This window comes from Manis javanica, chromosome 16, assembly GCF_040802235.1.
Source record: "Manis javanica isolate MJ-LG chromosome 16, MJ_LKY, whole genome shotgun sequence".
NCBI classification, from domain to species: Eukaryota; Metazoa; Chordata; class Mammalia; order Pholidota; family Manidae; genus Manis; species Manis javanica.
In genome coordinates, this window is record NC_133171.1 from 9672282 (window position 1) to 9692358 (window position 20077).

At 41.7% G+C, this 20077-nt stretch overlaps 1 protein-coding gene across 6 annotated transcripts in view; it reads right to left on the minus strand.

Annotated features, from left to right (window-relative positions):
- The window catches only part of CDYL (chromodomain Y like), a 286736-nt gene that overhangs the window by 222799 nt on the left and 43860 nt on the right, over positions 1-20077 (minus strand). Inside the window, exon 1 of one of the 6 annotated variants that reach the window (XM_036998348.2) lies at positions 10738-11291. The exons of the other annotated variants lie outside the window; for them this stretch is intronic. Coding sequence (XP_036854243.1) covers positions 10738-10761 — 24 coding nt within the window. The 5' untranslated portion in view covers positions 10762-11291. Of the gene's footprint in view, positions 1-10737; positions 11292-20077 lie in introns of those variants that run through there. 6 annotated transcript variants of the gene reach the window in all.

Consider the following 20077-nt stretch of genomic DNA (forward strand, 5'->3'; position numbering starts at 1 on the left):
TGTTATTTATAATCTCTCTTCCAGAAATCTTTCAAATATCACTTTTAACAAACATAAAAATCATTTAAGGATGTTTACTAAACAGCTTTGTGCTAAGATATCTCTTGCTATCAAATACCTAAAATAGGTAACAAGGTAAAGAGCAAATCTTTCTATGTTTGCTGTTCTTTTGTATCACTATTGATACCTTCTTACAAATAACACACAAGAAAAACTTTGAATGGATGACATGTTCTAAAATGATGAGGATGTAATACAGCACAAGTGAAAAATCATGTTCTACTAAGGATAAACACAGGGGAGTGGGGATCAAATAGAAGCAAAACTGCTTAGTTTTGTTTTAGAAAGACAGTTCATTAGTTTACTGTCTTAAAAAAAAAACCTTTTCTAAGCAGTTCAATTACACCTCATATGATAAGTAAGCAGACAGAGGTCAGGCTCTAAAAAAGGATGAGAAAAATGACAGGGGAGACCCACAGTGACACTCAATCCCATTTCCCTTGACTCAGAGTTAGAAAAGGCCAAAAATGCAAGAGAGCTAGAAAAAACAGAAAGTAACTTGGGAACAAATCTTCAATAATTGATCCTAGACAATTTTCAGTGACCAGAGCCTCTGATACATGCCTTCCCTCCCAAGCAGACAAACCACCGCTTGTGGCTTTCTGACCAGGCAGTGATGCTTTAGTTTGAATGGCTGGAGTCCCTGCCCACTAGGACACCAGGAGCTGCCTGTGGTTGGCATGCCAGGACTGGGGACCCAGAAATGGAGCTGGCCCAGCAACAGAGGCTGTGATGGGAGGGCCGACTGTGAGCCAGCCAGGTCTGCCCCAGGACCTGTCCCTTCATGAGGGATGCTCCTAAGGAGGGAAGCACCAATGAGAACAGGAGCTTCTGACAAGCTGTGGCTCCTCACTACTATGTGCCAAAGGATGTTTAAGGATGTTACTCCTGTGTGGCCTCCCCAGGGCTCTAGCTGACCTCACATCACCTGGAGGATGGAGCCCCACAGAGGGAGTGCACCAGATGCCATGGAGGATGCAGAGACATCCCTTCTCCAGGGAGCAGACATCAGCCATGGTCCTAACAGGGGGCATGGGGCTCCTGCCAGGATGGGAAGATTCTACAGAAGCTCAGCGCCCTCTTCTGAGTGGTGGGAGTTGGTGGAAGAGCAGAAGGCTGGGAATCTCCTCCACCCTACTTTAGTTCCCACTCCTATCACCTGGGAGAGCGAGGGGCTCAGCACCTCAGTGGGGCATTCCAAGATTCTGTCAGGACTCTCGGACCCTCAGGCCTAGGTCAAATTAATGCCTTACTTGCCCCAGCATTTCCTTCTCAAACTCTAAGGGGAGTGTTCTTCTTCAAGGAAGAGACCTGTTTCACTATACCAGAGGCTTTTTCAATAGTTCACCAAACTCCAGGGCATGTCTCTCTCACAACAGAAATTAGTCAAGACAAGGACGCTGTGGTTTCCACTTTCCTTTCAGGGGGTTATGCCTGCCAGTTGAGTTTTACAACAATTCTCCTCCCACCCTCCCTTTCCTTCATGGTCTTTCTTCCCCCAGGCCATCTTTTCAGCCCACCCATTACCACAGTCTCTTTTCTGTTATTTTAATCAGGTTCCTGGATGAGATGAATGTATCTGGCCTTAACTTCCTCCTGCCAAGGTGTACACACATACTTTGACAAGATCTCATTCGATGATCTTTTAAACTCATTCTACATAATCACTGCAACCTCATAATATTTAAGCAGTCCCAGTCTGCAGCTATTTAGCATGGACGGTTTCCCCTAGGAATACATTTTTGGTTATCTATCAATTTAATCAACATTTTCAAAACACTCATTTTTGAGCTGAAATTAGTGGTGTTGAATGATGCTATGTGAAATAATTCTGGAGGAAATTTTCCTCACACGGACCTTCTGAGGGAAGAGCACAACTGATCATATCCTAGTGAGCACCCCACCCCCAACAGAAACGTCTCTCTCCATCCTTAAAAATGATAACAAAATAGTAGCTTAACTCTTGCTTTAAGCTCAAAAGCTCATCTGCATACAAAAGGGGAAGTCGGAGGACTATGATGGGGCCCAGTTATGCTTTGATTATTCAATATTCTCACTTACACATCAGCAAATGAGTTAACACATCCTTACCTACCATCACCATGGAAGATAACATAGTAAATCCCTGTTCTTAAACTGGGGTGCACATACAAAACTGATCAGGAGTTATACGAAGACACTAACTCATGGCCCATCACCCTCAAATATCAACCTGAAACATCTCCCAAGATTTATAAATAAGAATTAACTGGTAAGTACTTTTAAAACACTGAATATCAAACCAAGAAATATTCTATGGCATACACTGTGAATTTCACAAAGGTTTTAGGAAAACTTGACAATTCAAAACCAAGCCAGGCTTCCAAGACGCCTTTCAATTCCCAACTCCCTCCTCCATCTCCCTGTGAGAATGCTTGCTCTCTTTCTTTTGCTATTAGGAACACCTGAATGGAAATTTTGGAAAACATACCATAAAAGTAAATTTGATTTTGTCACTGACATGCTAAAACTTTAAAAAAATCATTTTGGATAGCTCTTTTCAACATACACCTTTTCTTTTTGTAAATGTGCCCTTCACCTGCTCTATGGGGCTTAGGAGCCCATTATCCATGACCCAAAGGTGTCATCACCAGCTACTCTTCAGCTAATCCCAAAAGCAATCTTATTGATGTCAACTCACCTGCTACTGTCAGCTCCCATTCCCTTAACATGTATCTGTTGATAACATGTTAAAGAAGTCAGTTAAGTCCAAGGATATCATACCTAAAATGAAGGTAAATAGTCCCCAGGAGAGACGAAGAGCTGTTCAATGTTTATGGGGTGTGACACCTTTTTACAAGCCAAGACTTTTTTTGGGTCCTGGTTCTCACATATTGTAAACAGCTGAAACTCCCAGATTAGTTACATGCTAAAACAAGAAATGCTTCTGCTATGTGATGCCCTGAAATCCTCAACTACTGAGGAAAAATGGGTACATTTTAACTAAAGACATTTATGATGTGCAATCAACACTGTTGGGCTTTATCAACAAAAACTAGGAAACTACTGACCTCTTAAAAATGTCACATGGCAGAGCCCACTGCAAACGGAAATAACACAAAAATAAAGACCTTTCCTAAATACACTGTGGCTAACTTCTCCAACTAGAAAATACTATTGTTAAACATTACCTGCCCCCAACTTTTCACCAATTGTTAAACATAAATACTGTGACCAACACTGTAAACACTCTTTCCAGGAACACGGTATTCCTCCCAATTATTTATATCAAAATACAGAAATAATTTTTCTCCAAAACACACTGTAGGGTTTTTTCAAACAAGATAACCTAAGAGCACTATTCTGATATATATGGTATAATTTCAAACAGTATAACTCCAGTCACTACAATGTTTGTATTTTAGCTGAAAGTCAGCAACTATTGACTGTTTACCATGTTCAAGTCCTCATACTAGACATTATGACAAACCAAAAAATAGATATGTAGGCCATCATTTCAGGAGAAAACATATACATTATTTAATACCTAGAGAAAGTAATATATAATCAAGTTCAAATTAATCATTAATAGTGCAAAGAAAAAAGTAAATTAGTCACACAGGGTTTGAAGAGAAGGATTGCTTCTGGTAGTGAACTCAGATGGGGCCCCAGATGAGGACTCAGCAAGTTGGACGATCCATTACTTATTGGAAATAAGACAACACAAAGGTATAAGGGAAGGGATGGGCTGTGTAGGTTTAGTCAGAGAAAGCCAAAAACTGACTTCACTAGCTTAGATCAACTGAACAGGCCAACCATAAGTAAAGTTAGAGAAGATAAGCTTAGATATCAGGGCAGGTAGAACACAGATGTCAAGTATCTTGCTACAGAAGCATTAGTTTTTTAACAATTACATCCATTTTCATAAATGGTTCCCTTGAAATCTAGTTTATACTTATTTGAATTTTACATCTTTAGGTAAATCTCAAGTGTTGGCTTAAGCCCTGGATCCCTATTCAATACCACAAATTCCAGATCAATGAGGTTCTTCTGATTCTGGCAAAAAAGAAAACAAGGTTACAAAGGGAACTCTCACTAAAAATGACTAGATATTCAATAAAATATAATTCTTAATACTTTATTGGGCTTTCAAGAAGCAAGGAAAATATCCAAATTCCCCAGCAGCTGCCCCTAACACAACCATAAAGAATGATTCAATTACAAAAGTAGTCCAACATCAAAGACCAAAAAAGCAAGCCAAAATTTGGGGGTGGGGAACCGAGAATATTTAGAAGTAATAAAAAATGTAACTGCTGAAATTAAAAACTCAATGGATGAGTTATAAATAGCAGCTCATTAGTGAATTGTAAGTTAGATCCAAAGAAAACACCCAGAATGTAAACAAAACAAAAATGAGGACAGGGAAATGGGAAGGTTGAGAGACAGGGAAGAGAAGACCCAGTAAATACCTGCTTGAAATTTCAGAAGAGGAGGATAGAAGAGCAGCAGTATTTGATAAAATGACCAACAATATTTTTTAGAACTAATGATGGACAAATACATGAAAGAAGTATAACATATACAAAGCTTATTAAGAAAGTCACACAGAAATACATTGTAATAAAACCAGAAAACACCAAAGTCAAAGAGAGGATCTCAAGAGCAACCAGAGACAGAAGGCAAACTTCCTATAAAGGAACTCTAGACTGACCAAAAATAACAGGGTAACCAGAAGACTATGGAGGATCTTCAAAATGCTGAAGGAAAATAGCCAATTAACTGGTTTTATTTGGAATTAAGTCTGCTTTTTCAAAAATGAAGGCAAAATAAAGGTATTTCCAGATTAAAAAAAAAAAACTATAGACTTTTCCATAAATAACCCTTCATTAAAGAAATCCCTAATGGAAAAAAATAATCCTGGAAGTAAGTTTTCAGATTTGAGTGATGATATACAGGTAACTCCAAACAAATATTGTCTGTATGGAATAGTAACGTTCTATTTTGTGAGTTTTTTTTCATTGGGAGTAATAGACACTGGAAAATAATAGCATGTATATTTAAGAGTAGATCAGAGTTAAAGGATTCTAATGTCCTTTTATTGTCAGAAGTGGAGCTAAAATACTGATTCATTTTAGACTTTATGCATGTATAATTTCAAGAATAGCCATTTAAGACAGGAAAAAGCATACAACTTCCAAACCCAATCAATGAAGTTTAAATATGGATTTACTGTAGGCTCTGTGTAGAGCAGAGGTGAGTTTGGCAAAAATAACATTAAAGTAGTCAGTGAAGAGCAGTGAAAGGCCAAGTCTTAACACAACATCCTAAGAACAAATTTAATACGTGTTTTAAGTCATGGATCCCTTTGAGAAACATCAAAACTGTTGATCCTCTCCCCCAGAAAAATGTTCATGTGTGTTTGTACAAATTCTCATACAAATGCAAAAGACCTTTCCCAGACTCTCCAGAGATCATGGATCCGTGAGGCCTTGCCCAGTTTTAAAAAGCTGAAGAGAATTAAGTTTGTGTGTGAAACAGTAAAGTTGGAAGTTCTCCCCATCTTAGAGCTGAAACCACATATGTGGATGAGGAACCAAGTGTAAAAGGAAGAACAAAGGGCATACCTTTGGGGGAGGGGATCTGGAGTAAGGGGTCAAGACTGAAGAGTCATTATTATAATTCACATGTAATTGAACAAGTATGCAACCTTTGCTAACCACCTAATGTTTTAAAAACTCTCATGTAATGACTAAGTTAATAACCAGCACTGGCCAAAGAACATGCAAAAAGGACTAGTCTGGTTCACCTAGCTACTCTAACGCAAAGGCAGAACCCAACCCCTCTCTACCTCAACTTGTGGGCTCTAAACACAGACAAGGGCAATCCAGAGGCTTCTAAATCTAAAGATGCCTTTTGAAACAGATTCCTGTCATCATCTGAACACTGAAAACTGCAATCTCATGGTTTGCACCCAAGAATCTGTATTTTAAAAGCATCCTAGGTAATGCTGATGCACCTAACACCACACACACAACATAAAACTATTACTCCTTATTCCCCAAAATTTAACTTATATTGGCTTTGTGCATCACAGATATTCAAAACTACGAATCAGACCCCTGCAAATAAATTTCCTACATGCCATGAAAATTTATTTGATAGTTAAAATCAGTAGAGAGCACAAAGAAAAATTCAGTGATTCTTAGATATCACAGTAAGAACTGAAAGACTTATTCTAGTAACACAGGAATTGAGAACAAATTCGAAGGAAATGCACACCCAATGTCTCTGCACTATTGTTTAGGTAAATAAATCAATATTCTCAGCAATACATATTTAAGAGTGTCAATTTTCAAAATATAGACACATTTGACTTCATTGTCCCACAATTAACCCCAGAAGTCAAATAATTATTTTCCTTTTCTTATCTTGGTGATCTCAGTCTTTTACAAGCCAGTTACACCACACAAAAGAGACACTGATGGTCTATCTTGACCAACATCCATGGAAGTTCTGTTGATCTCTGTGACTTCCATCTGAAGTACGTATGCAAATTTTATTTATGACTATGCTTTTGCCAATGTACATAAAATTCTTATGGTACATGGGAGAAAGGAATGATCGAAAGTAATGAGAAAGACTAAAAAACTTACTTTTCCCCAAATTCCTGATTATCATTCCAAATTAATTAACCTTAAGACATTTTTTATAAGCCCAGGTACAATTTCATTCTTACTTCCATTTTTGATTGACTAAGATGTGCATGTGTTGGATAAATACCTTCTTAGAAGGCCAAGATTAGATCACTGAAATCTTACTGAAATTTAAATTAGCTAATACAGCAGTTCTCAAGGGAAAAAACCCGCATCTACCGAGAAAAGGTTAATTACTAAGATATACAAATATGGAGAATGCTTCTTCCATTTTATTACATACAGTATAGATTCCTCATTCATTCAGTCTCAAATGAGCTAAGTCTCATGGTGGTTACTTATCCACTAGATAAAGTCCTCTTGATCTCACCATTTTCTTTGGTGACATAATCAATTTACATGACACTTTGAAATCCCAAATCTCAAAGGAAAACAGGTTTGGTTTCAGGGTTTGGGAGCTGAATGGTTCCCCATCTCCCTGCTCTTTAGTTAAGAATGCAAGCTAAAAGACGTTTCATAGAATAATGTAAACAGTGCTAGGGTACAGTATGCTTCAGCAACAGTAAGTTGCTTTTACATGCTAATGCCATTTAAGCTTCACAATCCTTTGAAGCAGTTATTGTCATTCCCATTTTACTGATCAGGAAGTTCAGGAGGGATAGTTACTTAACAAGATTGGTCTCTATTCCCTTCCCTACAAAAGAGGAGAGAGTAGAACCCAGAAAAGTGGAACTTGTGGCTCTAAGTCTAGAGCTGGGATCGAGGCTAGAGGCCTTTAATTGCTCCACCCTTCACATGCCCCAAGCCCAGTGTAAACCTCAGCTCCACAAGAGCTGCTGTCTTAAGCAGAGATTAGTAAACTAAGACCAGCAGAACAAATCCAGCCCACTGCCTGTTTTTGTAAAACCGATGGGCTAAGAATGGTTTTTATACATTTGACTGGGGGGGGTGGGGGGTGTAGAATTTCCTGACTTAAAATTATCACGTGAAATTCAAATTCTACTATCCATAAAGTTTTGTTGGAAGACAGGGCTCATTCACTTAGGTATACTGTCTATGGTTGCCTTTGTGTGGCAACAGTTAGAGCTTAATTACAATGAAGACTGCATGGCCCCCTGGTCTAAAATGTTATCTGGCCCTACACATGATCTAAAGAATGCTTGTCTTTTTGTGAAAGCTATTAAGTTATTACAATGGGTAAGTCAAAAATCTATCTTCCCTAATCCCTGCTGGAGATACAGGGAGTAAATCTATCCTTCAACTAACAGTAGCTCTTTCAATTTTGGAAGGCTGATGCTTGGCCCCATCTTGTCCAGGCTCTGTTCCCTTATTTTTTATTCATTAGCATAGTTACAAAAACCACTTACACATTTACTAAGTACTATTACCACATACAAGGTACTGTGCTAAGTGTTGGAGATCTCATTTCTTTTCAAATGAGAGAACTAAGGCTTAGTAATCAAGTATCTCACCCAAGTTCATGTAGCTACTGCACAACTGTGCTCTCACCATATCATGTTACTTCAAAAACAAGACTTTGAACTTCCCCCTTTGTTGATATATCCCTCTAGATCTGAGGAGTTTGAGGCCAAACATGATTTCAATTTAGGCAGAACTGGACAAAACAAGGCAACTAATGTCCCATGACCTGGCTACCAAAGTACCTTGGTGCTTGGTGTTTTCCCAGCCATGTCAGTTTGTCAGACTGCAGTGTTCATTTACAACTGCACATCATTTCTGCCTCACAAATAATACTGCCTTGATTAAAACAATTAATTCTGTATCTTTAGAAACAAAACCAAGCCTTGGGGGAGGCATGTTAAATCAGTGAAAAATACAGTAATAACCATCACTTCCTGAGTGCTCACTGTGGGACTTGTGGAATATGCTTTACATATTTTTTCATTTAAATTTCATAGCTCTATGAGGTAGACAATGATCCCAATTTTACAGATCAAGAAACTGAGCCTCCAAGGTTAATTTACCCAAGATGCCAAGGTTGGAATTCAAAAACTAGGTTCTGACTCCAAATCCAGGCTCTCAACCACTATGGAGAATTTTCAAATAACAACTTTCAATCATAACACAGCCATAGAGTTACCTATAAGTAAAAGTTAGAAAGCTCACCCTGAAAGACAGCACCTAAACTATGGTCCTGTAACACTTCTCATCAAAACTAAAACAAAACCCATAATCAAAAGTTCAACTGTCTAAGTGTATCATTTCTTTGCAACATACTTGTTTCTTCCCCAAAAGATGCTCTTTGAGGATATGAACCATTTTCATATCTCCCTATTTCTCTACAAAAGCTCCATAAGGTATTCGACAAACAGGCTAAATGAATACAAACTTTGCACAAAATGTGATTTATAAATGATTCTGCCAGAAAAGTAGTCAGTAGAAAACCTGAAGATATAGAATAAGCAAAGAATGAACTAAATTTAGTTCATAAAGCACCTGTGGTAAATTTATCTTCTTCAAGATCATTTTTCATACACATAAGATACAACTTATGTATAAGGTGCTACCCTCACCCAAACATTAATGGAATGAGTTAACTGATTAAGTACTTAAAATCACAGAAATGAAGAGTAAAATACTCAAGCCTAAACTATCAAAGAAACCAAAACTCCCTCATATCCTCATATTATGTACTTTCTCAACGGTATGTCATAGCCCAGAAGACCTTCTGCATCTTAGCCTCTACTTCTGGGCCGTCCCCCTACACAGCACTTTCCTTCCCAGAAAGGAAGCTTTCTGAGAACAGGGAGATTTTTTTACCCTTACATACCCAAATGACCTAAGATATTATCTTGAACATAGTATAGCGTAGCTAATGTGTAAAATGGTTGAACAGAATGGAGTATTTTCAGTGCCAGCTAAGGTACGCTGACCACATACAATGTAAGGTGAGGCAACAACCTTACCATTAATTCTACAGAAAGCAGCCTCCTACTAAGAACTTTTGCAAACACTATTAAAAAGCAACATAAAGTTTCTGGAAGGCTACCATTGTTGGCAACAGAGTACCATTCCGTGCCAATACGAATATACACCCACATACGACACCTCTGGCTCACCTGGTCCTTATTAAGAGTTCACAGGAGCCAAGGGGCTCTACCTGTTACAGATGCTTACTTAAGTCTCTAAACACCCAGGTCCCTAAACTCATCAAAAAGGTGAATCCAGAGAGTATGGTATAGTTTTAAACCTTTCACGAAGATGTATTTACAAATACATATGTGAAACATAAGAATCATTTACCTAAAAGAACAGAAAACCTCACAAGCTTCTGCACTCCCAGGAAGACTACTTTGAAATACGTCAAGAAGTTACATCTAGACACACAAAATATGTCTTAAGATCCAAACTGATAACTCCAAAACTGAAGCTAGCAAACCCATCGCCCATAACTTACAGTTCTGTTTGTGCCCCTTCTGACTTGAAACGCTGCGGCGCAAATGAATGACGGTGTATCAGCGTTAAACTTAAATTTCCTGGCTCTGGCCACAATGCTAACCTAATTAAAGCATGTGGTCAACGTTTAACATTTTCAGTGCGGTATTTGGCATCGCTTTGGCTAGCAGCAGAGTGGAGAGACAGCTGCACTCTTCCTCTTGCCCCCCCAGCCACCCCCAAATCCGGAGGCAAAACCCTCTCCGAAATGCTTCATGAAATGGACAGGAAAAACACCCCCGCGCTGCCCACAGACCCGCCGCTCAGTGGCGGGGGCTTGACGCCCCTTCGCCGCGCCGGGAACACTTTGGGCTCAGTCTGAGCAAGTCACTTCTGTCAGCGCTACTTCCACACGGCCGCCAGCCCCCCAGGAGCCTGGCAACTCTGCGAGCCCCCACCCGCCGGGCCGCTCGGAGCAGCGTGGCTCGCTCCCCTCGCACGATTTCCGTCCAGCAAACTGCGGGCGCGGGGGGGCGAGGCGGGCGCCGGCGCGGCCGGGCCGTCGGGCTGGACGCGGCCGGGCGGCGGTCGACGGGCGGCGGGCGGCGAGTGGGGGAGACCCGAGGGTCCGGAGGGGGAGGGGAGATACCTCATACAGCTCCTCGGAAGCCATGGTGGGCGGCGGAGTTGCTGGCGGGCGGGAGGGGCAGGGTCGGGGTGAGGCGCCGCCGCCGCCGCCGAGCGGCCGACACTTTGTTTCAGTTGGGTCCCTGCGTGGCCTGCGCTTCCTGCTCCCGCTCCCGGCGCCGGGTGCTCGGCACGAGCGAGCAGCTCACTCTGCCAGTGCGGGCCGGCGGCGGCGGCGGCGGCAGGGTTGTGCGCAGGAGCAGCTGCGCAACGAGCCCTCCGCGCCCCGCGCTCACTCCCCGGCGGGCCGGCTCGGACTGGGGCTCATCGCGCCCGCCGCGGGGCCGGGCCGGGCTGGGGCGGGCGCGGCGGCGGTGCACGGCGGCGCAGCTGGCTCCGTGGCTCCCCCTCTCCGGTGTAGTGCAAAAAGCTTCCTACTTGCGACCGAAAAAAAAAAAAAAAAAACTGCCCCAGCTACTGAGCATGCCCAGTGCGGCTGCCCGGCCCGGCAAAGCCACAATCCCGCGCTCCGGGTTTTTGGGCCGCCCAAGGGAGAGGGGCGGGGCGGCCGGAGGGGCGGGGCGGACCAGGGTCGCACTGGGCTTCTCTGGGACCAGGCGGGCGGGCGGCCGGAGAGAGAGCCGACAGGAAGGGGAGGAGCATGGGCGGTAGGCGGGGCTGAGGCGGGAGGGGAGGGGCCTTTGGGAGGGGCGGGGCCAGACTCCAAGTAGCCGGGACGTTGTCCGACCCGCCGCGACGCTGTCCGCCCGCCCGCCCCGACGTGGTACTGGGTGCTGGGTCGGGGCGGGTGAGACCGGGGACGCTGAGGGTCCAGGCGAGGGGCGGCAGCGCCCACTAGAGCAGGCATCGGCAGGCCCGATGTTGGGCAGGGGGCCGCGAGGGCGAGCCTGCCCTGTCTGGGCCCGACGGCAGCGCTCGGGCCGCCGCCCTCAGCGAGAGCGCAGGGCTGCCGCCTCCAAGTGCCGGCCGTGGCCGCCTGTGTGGTGCCAGGCCGGCCCTCAGCGCTAGCGGCGTGGCCAGGTGGCACCCCCCGCCGTACCACATGCCCGCCTCCCACGCGGCAGGCGCCAAGACCCGGAGCCCGGACCGCGCGCCCCGCGGGGTGGCCCCGTGCGCTCGCCCGGCGGCAGGCTGTGGGTGGGAGCCGGGGCGAGAGCCCAGCTCACTCGAGGGCGGTGCGAGGGCGCGGCTGCCTCCACTCTGCCCGCAAGCTTCCCAAACCCCACGCCTCGCGGTTCCTCTCGGAGCGTCCACCCTCCGAGGACGGGCTGGGAGTAGGGGCCGCAATCCGGACTCCGGGGAGGCCTGGGTTCTAGTGGAACCGAAACTGTCCGTGGTGGTTCTCTTTGGGGAGACCAGTCCGGACAAGTACATAACAGGACCTCTCTGTCAGAACAGCGACGGGCTGGCCCTTCCTCCACTTCACAGGGAAGATGAGCAAAGTAAGGACGACCAAGACGGCCTCCGTGGCCAGCTCCCCAGGGCTCTCCTGCCGGGAGACTGGACGTTTTCCCATCCGTGCGGAATGAGGAAAGGGCTTCCTGGCCCGACTCCCCCAAACAGCCGGTACCTCTAAACCTGGCGGCAGAATGCCGCCGGACTACTACACCCGGCACTGCAGCGACACTTACATTCTCCCCGATCCTCACACCTGGAGGCCACCCCCAAATCCGACATTTCTCCCAATACCTCCTCTCCTGTCACCACGTTTCTGGTGCTCTAGCTCTAGTTCAACCGACCTCCCAGCCACCAGGCTCCTCCCACCAGTTTTATTCCTAAAGCCCAATTGAATTGTGCCCCTGAATATACAGTTTAACAATCACAAGGCATTTCACAAACTCTGTGGGGTTTCCTGCCCTCCCCACGCCCAGGGACAAGCACAAGGCTTGCCCTTGAGTCACTTCAAGTCGAATCACCGTTCTTTTCACGCCAGTGCCCCCGTGCAATTCCCTGTACCTGGAATGCGTTCTTTCAACCTTGAACTCCAGCTCCGAGGTCACCTCAAAAGGATGGCCTATTACTATCAGGGCAAAATGAGTTACTCCCTCTCTCCAGGGGCTCCTGAAGCTCTCAGGCGTGCTCACTGCAGCACTTTGTATTTTAACTGTTCAATCTTCTCTCCTAGCCCCGTTTCATTGACTGCGACCTTCCCCCAGATCTCATCTTCAAATTTGACTCCCCACTTCTAGCACCATTCTCTACAAACAAAATAAGTTTTTATTCAGTGAATTGGAATTAACAATGTCCCCAATAAAGCCCGATACCCACACACCCAATTCCCATTATCAAATGCTTTGGCAACAAAATCACAAATTTAAGTCTCCACCTCTACTTTTCAAGGCGCTCTCAAGCTCTGCCTCTTTCCCTGACGGCCGAGCCAATTCTCTCCCCCTCCCCTAAATACTACCTCCTCTTTCCTCTCAGCATTTCCGTATTTGCTGCATTTGATAAGTGTCTAGGCACACACGTTCATCAATGTTGAGTCGTAAACTCCTTGCAGACAAGGACTAGGACTTCACATACCTGCGAAGTCTCAAAGCAATTAACACTACTTCAAGTGCTCACATCGTTGCAGGAGATGGTTAAAAATCACACAAGCATGAAGAAATCAAATTTAAAAGGACTCCTTGATATAAAATTAGCAGACATATCTCTCACACAAATCTTTATATAATGATAGACCGGTATCAATATAAACAAATTTTTCTTTTTCCACCATCAGAACAGAATTTGTTAAGCATTCGCTAGTTGCTCCACCATGTGCTTAATTAATAGTCTGTAATGTTAAATATATAGTCTCTAAAGCCTCCAGTACTGCCATTGTTACCAAGGGAAGGGACTGAAAAAACAAGGATAGAAAGACACCTGCAAAAACCATACTTAGGTACTGAGCTAGCACATTTGACATACTATATATGTGTATATCTAATCAAAGCGTAAGGTGACTCCTCATTGTGAAAAAAGGGGGAGGGGATTATAGTCTAAAAAAAGGTAACTCCAAAAAGTCAATTTACAAGGGCCCTTTAATCCTGATGACCTGGATTATTTATGTTGCTATCAGGTCACCAACATAACAAAACAGGAATAAGCCAATCTCCTAAACTCAGCTTCAGCTGCCTTTGTGTTACAACGATTAGATAGGTTTTCATCTTATTTAAGAACACTGGTAGAGGAGACTAGCACCGAGATGCCTGACTTGTGACTTAGAAATTGACCAAGATTTTCAGCTTCAGCTGTCCACTTTGTTCTTCTCATCTGCCCTCTATCTCAAACATATATATATATATATATATATATATATATAAGCTGTTTTGTTTATATATATATTTTACCCCAGTTCGTTTGTCTTTTAAGCAAGTTCTGCTTTCTTCCCTCACTCTTTAATATAAACAACATTTAATCGGTGCTCATAATGTAAGTAAATATGTCCAAGATTGTTTAATGGCTTTGAATTTATACCACCTTTTATGAAATAGTGAAGTTTTGCAGTAGTTACCATGACCACGTGTGTGGGTGCTATGAAAGAACTTTCTCAGTGAATTGAGAATAAAAGAGAAATCACCATAAACACAAGGAAGATATCTGCATTCTACCAAAAATACATGTAGCACAATAGTGTGTACTAGTAAAATATATAAATCTTGAAGATTATATAATTAGTCAACATGGAGATGACATACGTGCAATAAAATATACATCTATCAGCATTAAGTTTCAACTCTTACCTGAGCCAATGGTGGACACCAACATAAACCAGTTTACTCCTTTCCCAAATTCGTCCAAATAATTGGTAATCAACAATCAATACCACCCAAGGTAAGACTTCAGATTGCGAGTCAGAGCCATTCCCAGTCTCGGCGGAACGATACTACTCTCTAAAATGTCAGATTCTCCCCTTAGCCATTCAACAGCCCAACCAGTTACTTATTCCATTCTCCCAATAATCTGCATTTCATCTACATTTGAATCCCAAGGCTCTCAAGAGGAGGTAGGGTATGGGACTAGAAAGACAAAAGAAGCTAGAATCTAGCAACTTTACTTTCAGAGCCGAAGGCAGTTTACATGACTGTGGGAAAGCTGCTAGTAATGATTCCCTTCATCAATGTTGCACCCCAAAAATATAATCTATGTTGGCTACCTCCTCCAAAACCCCAAATTCAACTGTGGTTTTTATGAGGAAGTGACCTAAGTTTGTTTGTGCACCCTATGGCAAAAGAGAAATCAAATACCATTCTTGATATAGAGTATCCACTCCATAAAACCAGCAAATTCCTATCTCAGTCACCTACTAAAAAAGCTAAGAAAATTACAAGACCAAAAAGCTAAAGAGAGCGTCACTGAGAACCAGTCATATGATGAATTCATAAACTCCCTAGGCCTTTCTCTGCACTTGGAGCCTATCAGTTCTTCCTTTCCTGAAAGCTTAAATTGGATACCAGAACCCTTTTCTTTTCTGGACAACTTTGAACCTTTGATGCCTGGTTTCAGCTGCTGCTTCCTTCCCTGGTTAAACAGTCAGTTTCCCCCACTTCAGTTGGTAGCCTCTCCCTGCCTACATCCTTCTGGGTCCCAGGTATTTTTCTGTCTTTTGCATGGAAGCTACTATCCAATCTGGTTCCCACACTGTTGTTTCCTGGCCAACTGCTACCATTTATTTAATCTCTGGCCCTAAGTGATATCAATTCTGAGACTTCACATTTGATTTCACCCATTTCCGCTTAGGATGAGGTTCCACCATTGTCCAAACCTCATCAACTCACAAATGTCATTTGCTTTCTCAACTAGATTTAGTTTTTAACTGCGGTTCCTTTTTCTATTTAACTAATGGTGATTCTACCAAAAAGAGTCCTTGTAATAGTCAATTGTACTTTCTTTTGATTGAAGTAATTGACCAAGCCTGAGGAAGTTTTTCATCTATTACTTTATATATTACCCCACCTCTGGAAAGAGAAAATAACCAAAAGCCATAAAGAGTAAACAGCATCAAGGTCCTGCGGTGACATTCTGGTTGACTTTACACCAAAGCAGTAACTAATTCATTTTGGATTCTTGAAAAAAACAAAAAAATGTAAATGTCCTTTAAATTATTGTGCTGGGAAGTTATGTTTGTCACTCAATGAGGCCATCCCAGTTACCTCTTTACCTTCTGGCCTTTTCTACAGAAAGAGAGAGAGAGATGGTTAATAAGAGAAAGCAAGTAGCAGGGGATGAGCATGGACATTCTGGCTGGTCAGGAAAACAGAAACACCAGGTCCACCAAAAACCCGAACCCAGAATTAGCCCAGGACTAGAGCAGGTGGAGATTAAATCTAAAGCAAAGAGTAAATGAATATGAAAGTAAATCTGGGCCACACGAACACACAAAAACATGTACTGCAGGGTTTGACTGTTCAATCACTAGCATTGTCTAGTGCAGATGTTCTCAAATTATGGTCCCTGATCAGTAGTAACAGATGCACTTTGAAACTTGTTAGAAATAGAAATTCTCTACACACCACCCACCTGCTGGCACCCAATAATCTGTTTAACAAGTCCTCCAGGTAATTCTGAGGCTTGCTAAAGTCTTACAAGCACTGGTTTCATCCAGTTTTGTTTGTGTCTTTGTTGTTTTTCATCAAGCTACGGATTTCCAACCATTAGTGGATCTTAACATCATTTTAGTAGATCTTGACTAGCATTTTTTAAAAGAGACAGAATGGAGCAGATAGAATGGAATGGAAGTGGAAAAAAAATCAGAGTGCATTTGTCACACTCCTCTAGGGTAACTATTGATTCCGTGATACATACACATTTATTCCTGTACATATACATATATATGTATATCTATACACATGTGCACAATTATATATGCACACACACATACATACACATATATATTACTATGTGTTAGGTCATAATGAAAAATGTATTTCTTACATTTTGATGATGATCACATATTTGAAAACCAGTGTTGAGAGGTAGGTAATAAACCCGTACAAAGTTGGATTGCTGATTATACACAAATGATATTGCCAAAGTGATCTAAAACTGTTCTTAAATGGTTTAATGATCTTCTTTGTAGTTACAAATTATTTATCCATAAATCTTACAAAGATTTTCAGACCAGGTTCCTTCCTGAATTATCATACTCTAGAGTAATATATTTTGACCTAATTTATAGTATACATTTTAGGCCTTTTCTTTCCAAAGCATGTAGAAGCATTTCCAAAGACTATCACTAACAGACTGAAAAGTGAATGCAGTTTAATTTGGTTTACAGCAACATTTTTAAAAAAACAACAAACAAAAAACACTTACCCAATACTAGGAACTGTTATAAGCACTTTGCAAATATTAACCTTTTTAATTCAACAAGCACCTATTAAACATTATAGCTAACATTTACAAAGAACCCTAAGTAAGCACATCCACCCAGAAAGTAACTTTTTAAAAAGGTATGATTATTGTCCACATTCCTAGTAAGTGGGTAAACTAAAATCCATACTCAGCTCCAAGTAACTCTAAGGCCTGAGCTTTGAACAATTAAGTTAAAGTCATTCAGTCATTAAATAAATATTTATGGACCACTTATTGTATGCCAGGCACCAAGCTAATTAATGTATATACAATCATTCCTGCCCTCAGGTAGCTAATAATCTATTGGGATAGGTAGACTTAAATTGTCAGGAAAAAAGTCAATTCTAAACCAAGGAAAATTGTGGAAAGCTGTGAGCATCTACGACAGGGAGATGAGCTTGGTCTGCGGTTCTCCCAGAGACAGTGTCGATCACCCCATACACATTCTGGACATGCTTGGGCACCAAAAAAGCAGGATCATTGAAAAATTATTTTTGAATGATTTGTTACTTTACGAAAAAGCATCTGTATGGTCATTTTGGGGCAAATCAACATTTCAACTTCCATGCAATTGCTTTATAGTTTAGCACTTAAAAAAAAAAAGAAATAGCAGACATTCACAATGACAAAGAATAATACAACAAAAGCCTGTATACCCACGCTATGGCTTACAAATATTTCCATATTCAAGCCAGTACTTGTCATACTTCTGAATAATTTAAAGAAGGGAGGGAGTATATACCATATTCTGTTCAGTATTTAGGGTTTATTGTTATTTTTTATAAATTTGTTAACAATGGATTTAGATTTACAGGAAAATTGCAAAGACTGTATATAGAGTTCCCATATACTCCACACCCTTTCCCCTATTATTAACACTTATATTAGTAGAGTACATTTGTCACAATTAATGAGCCAATACTGATCCATCATTATTAACTAAAGTTGTTCCTCTAGTTAGATCCTTTGTTTTTATCTAATGTCCATTTTCTATTATACGATCTTATTCAGGACACTACATTGCATTTAGTGATTGTACCTTCTTTGGCTTCTCTTGGCTCTGACGGTTTCTCAAATGTTTTTATGACCTTGACAAGTTTTGAAGAGTACTGGTTGTATATTTTGGAGAGTGTACCTCTGTCCGGATTTGTCTGATGTTTTTCTCACACTTTGACTGGGTTTATGTGTATGGGAGGCAGACCACAACCACACAGGTACGGTGCCTTTCTCCTTATGTCATATCAATGGCACACATTATCCAGATCACTTGTCCCTGTTGCTGACCTTGATCACCTGGCCAAAGTAATACTTAGCAGGTTTCTCCCCTGTGAAATTACTCTCCTGACATGCTGTCCCCTTTCTATTCTGTGCTGCTTGGGAGGGAGTTACAGAGGGCAGCCCATACTGAAGGAATGAGGAGCTATCCTCCTCCTCCTCCTTGAAGCAGAGTACCTACCAAAACTACTTAGAACTCTTTTGCACAGATTTGTCTCTTGCTCCCCTCTTATTAATTTATTCAATCATTTATATTAATATGGACTCATGGGTATCTATTTTGTACTTTGGATTGTAATCCATACTTCATTATTGTGTTACTCTGATTGTTCCAGCTTTGGCTATTAGAAGCTCATTTAGTAGGCTACTATGCTCCTCTGACATACCCTGATCGTCATGGGTGGGCGGGGGGTTGTTTGTATATGACCACTTGTTTACTTTCTGATATTATTAGATGCTCCAAGCTCATCTCCTATATTTTCTGCTCCAGCTTTAGAATGAGCCATTTCTCCAAGTAGCCCTAGTTCTTTTTCTTGAAGGAACTTTCTAATGTGACCATATTGGAAAGCAGGGTCTGGGTACTAGATGTGCTCATTGCTCCTGGGACTTCTTTAGTTTTTGATGAGGTCATAACTAAACTAGTGAGCTAATATCTGAAGGATGAATGAAGTAAAAGGACAGTGGAGATGGTTCCAGGCTGAGAAAAGGGCTTGTACAAAGGCCTACATGTGGAAGGAACATGTCTTTGAGAATCTGAACAAAGCTGGTGGGAATGCAGAAAACAGAAAGATGGTCATGAAATAGGTGAGTCCGGTAGGTCACAACAGTGTCCCTGATGTCTTAAGCAATAATCTGATCTGTATTTTTTTAAAGCCTTGGCTCTATGAAGAACAGGTGGTCAGGGCAGAGTAGTTAGGGGATTACTGCACTATTGCATTAACTTTTTGATACTTTTGAAAAGGTAAGGGAATTATTTCAAAATACATTTTTGGTGAATGCCTTGCTGATGCCAAACACATACTCAGCATGCCCCACGCCCATGAGGGGATGGACAGTGCCCTCAGGACCTCCAGTGCAGCATTGAATGGAGTTGTGATGGTGGACATCCCTTCTTGATTTTTATTATAAAGAGAAAACTCTCCCCATTAGGAGTGATATTTGCTAATTTTATAGGCATCTTTAATCAGATTAAGGACGTTCCTTTCTAACACTAATTTTCTAAAATGTTTTTATTAAATCATGAATGAATAGTGAATCTTGCCATCTCTTGAAATGATCATATGATCTTATTCCTTCATTTTGCAAACATACTGACTTCTTTTAGATTTTAAGCCAATTTTCTGTTTCTGGGATAAAACAATAAACCAAATTTTGTTTTGATGCATTATCCTTTTTATAAATTGCTAAATTTTTAATGTTTATAATGTGTTTAGGATTTTGAATCTATATTAATAAGAATGGTTGGTCTGGAATTTTCCATCCTATGTCCCTGTCAGGTTTTGATATCAAGATTATGCACATCTCATAAGAGTAGAGTTGGTGTATAACTTCCTCTTCTCCATTTTTAGTTTGTGTATTAATGCCATTATTTCTTCTTTTACTATCTGTTTACATTTGCTTATAAAGCCATCTGGTCCTAGAGCATTCTTGGTGGAGGGCTTTATATTATATATTCAAAGTATTTAATCAAGGAATAATCAGGCTTTCTGTTATTCCTGTGTCAGTTTATC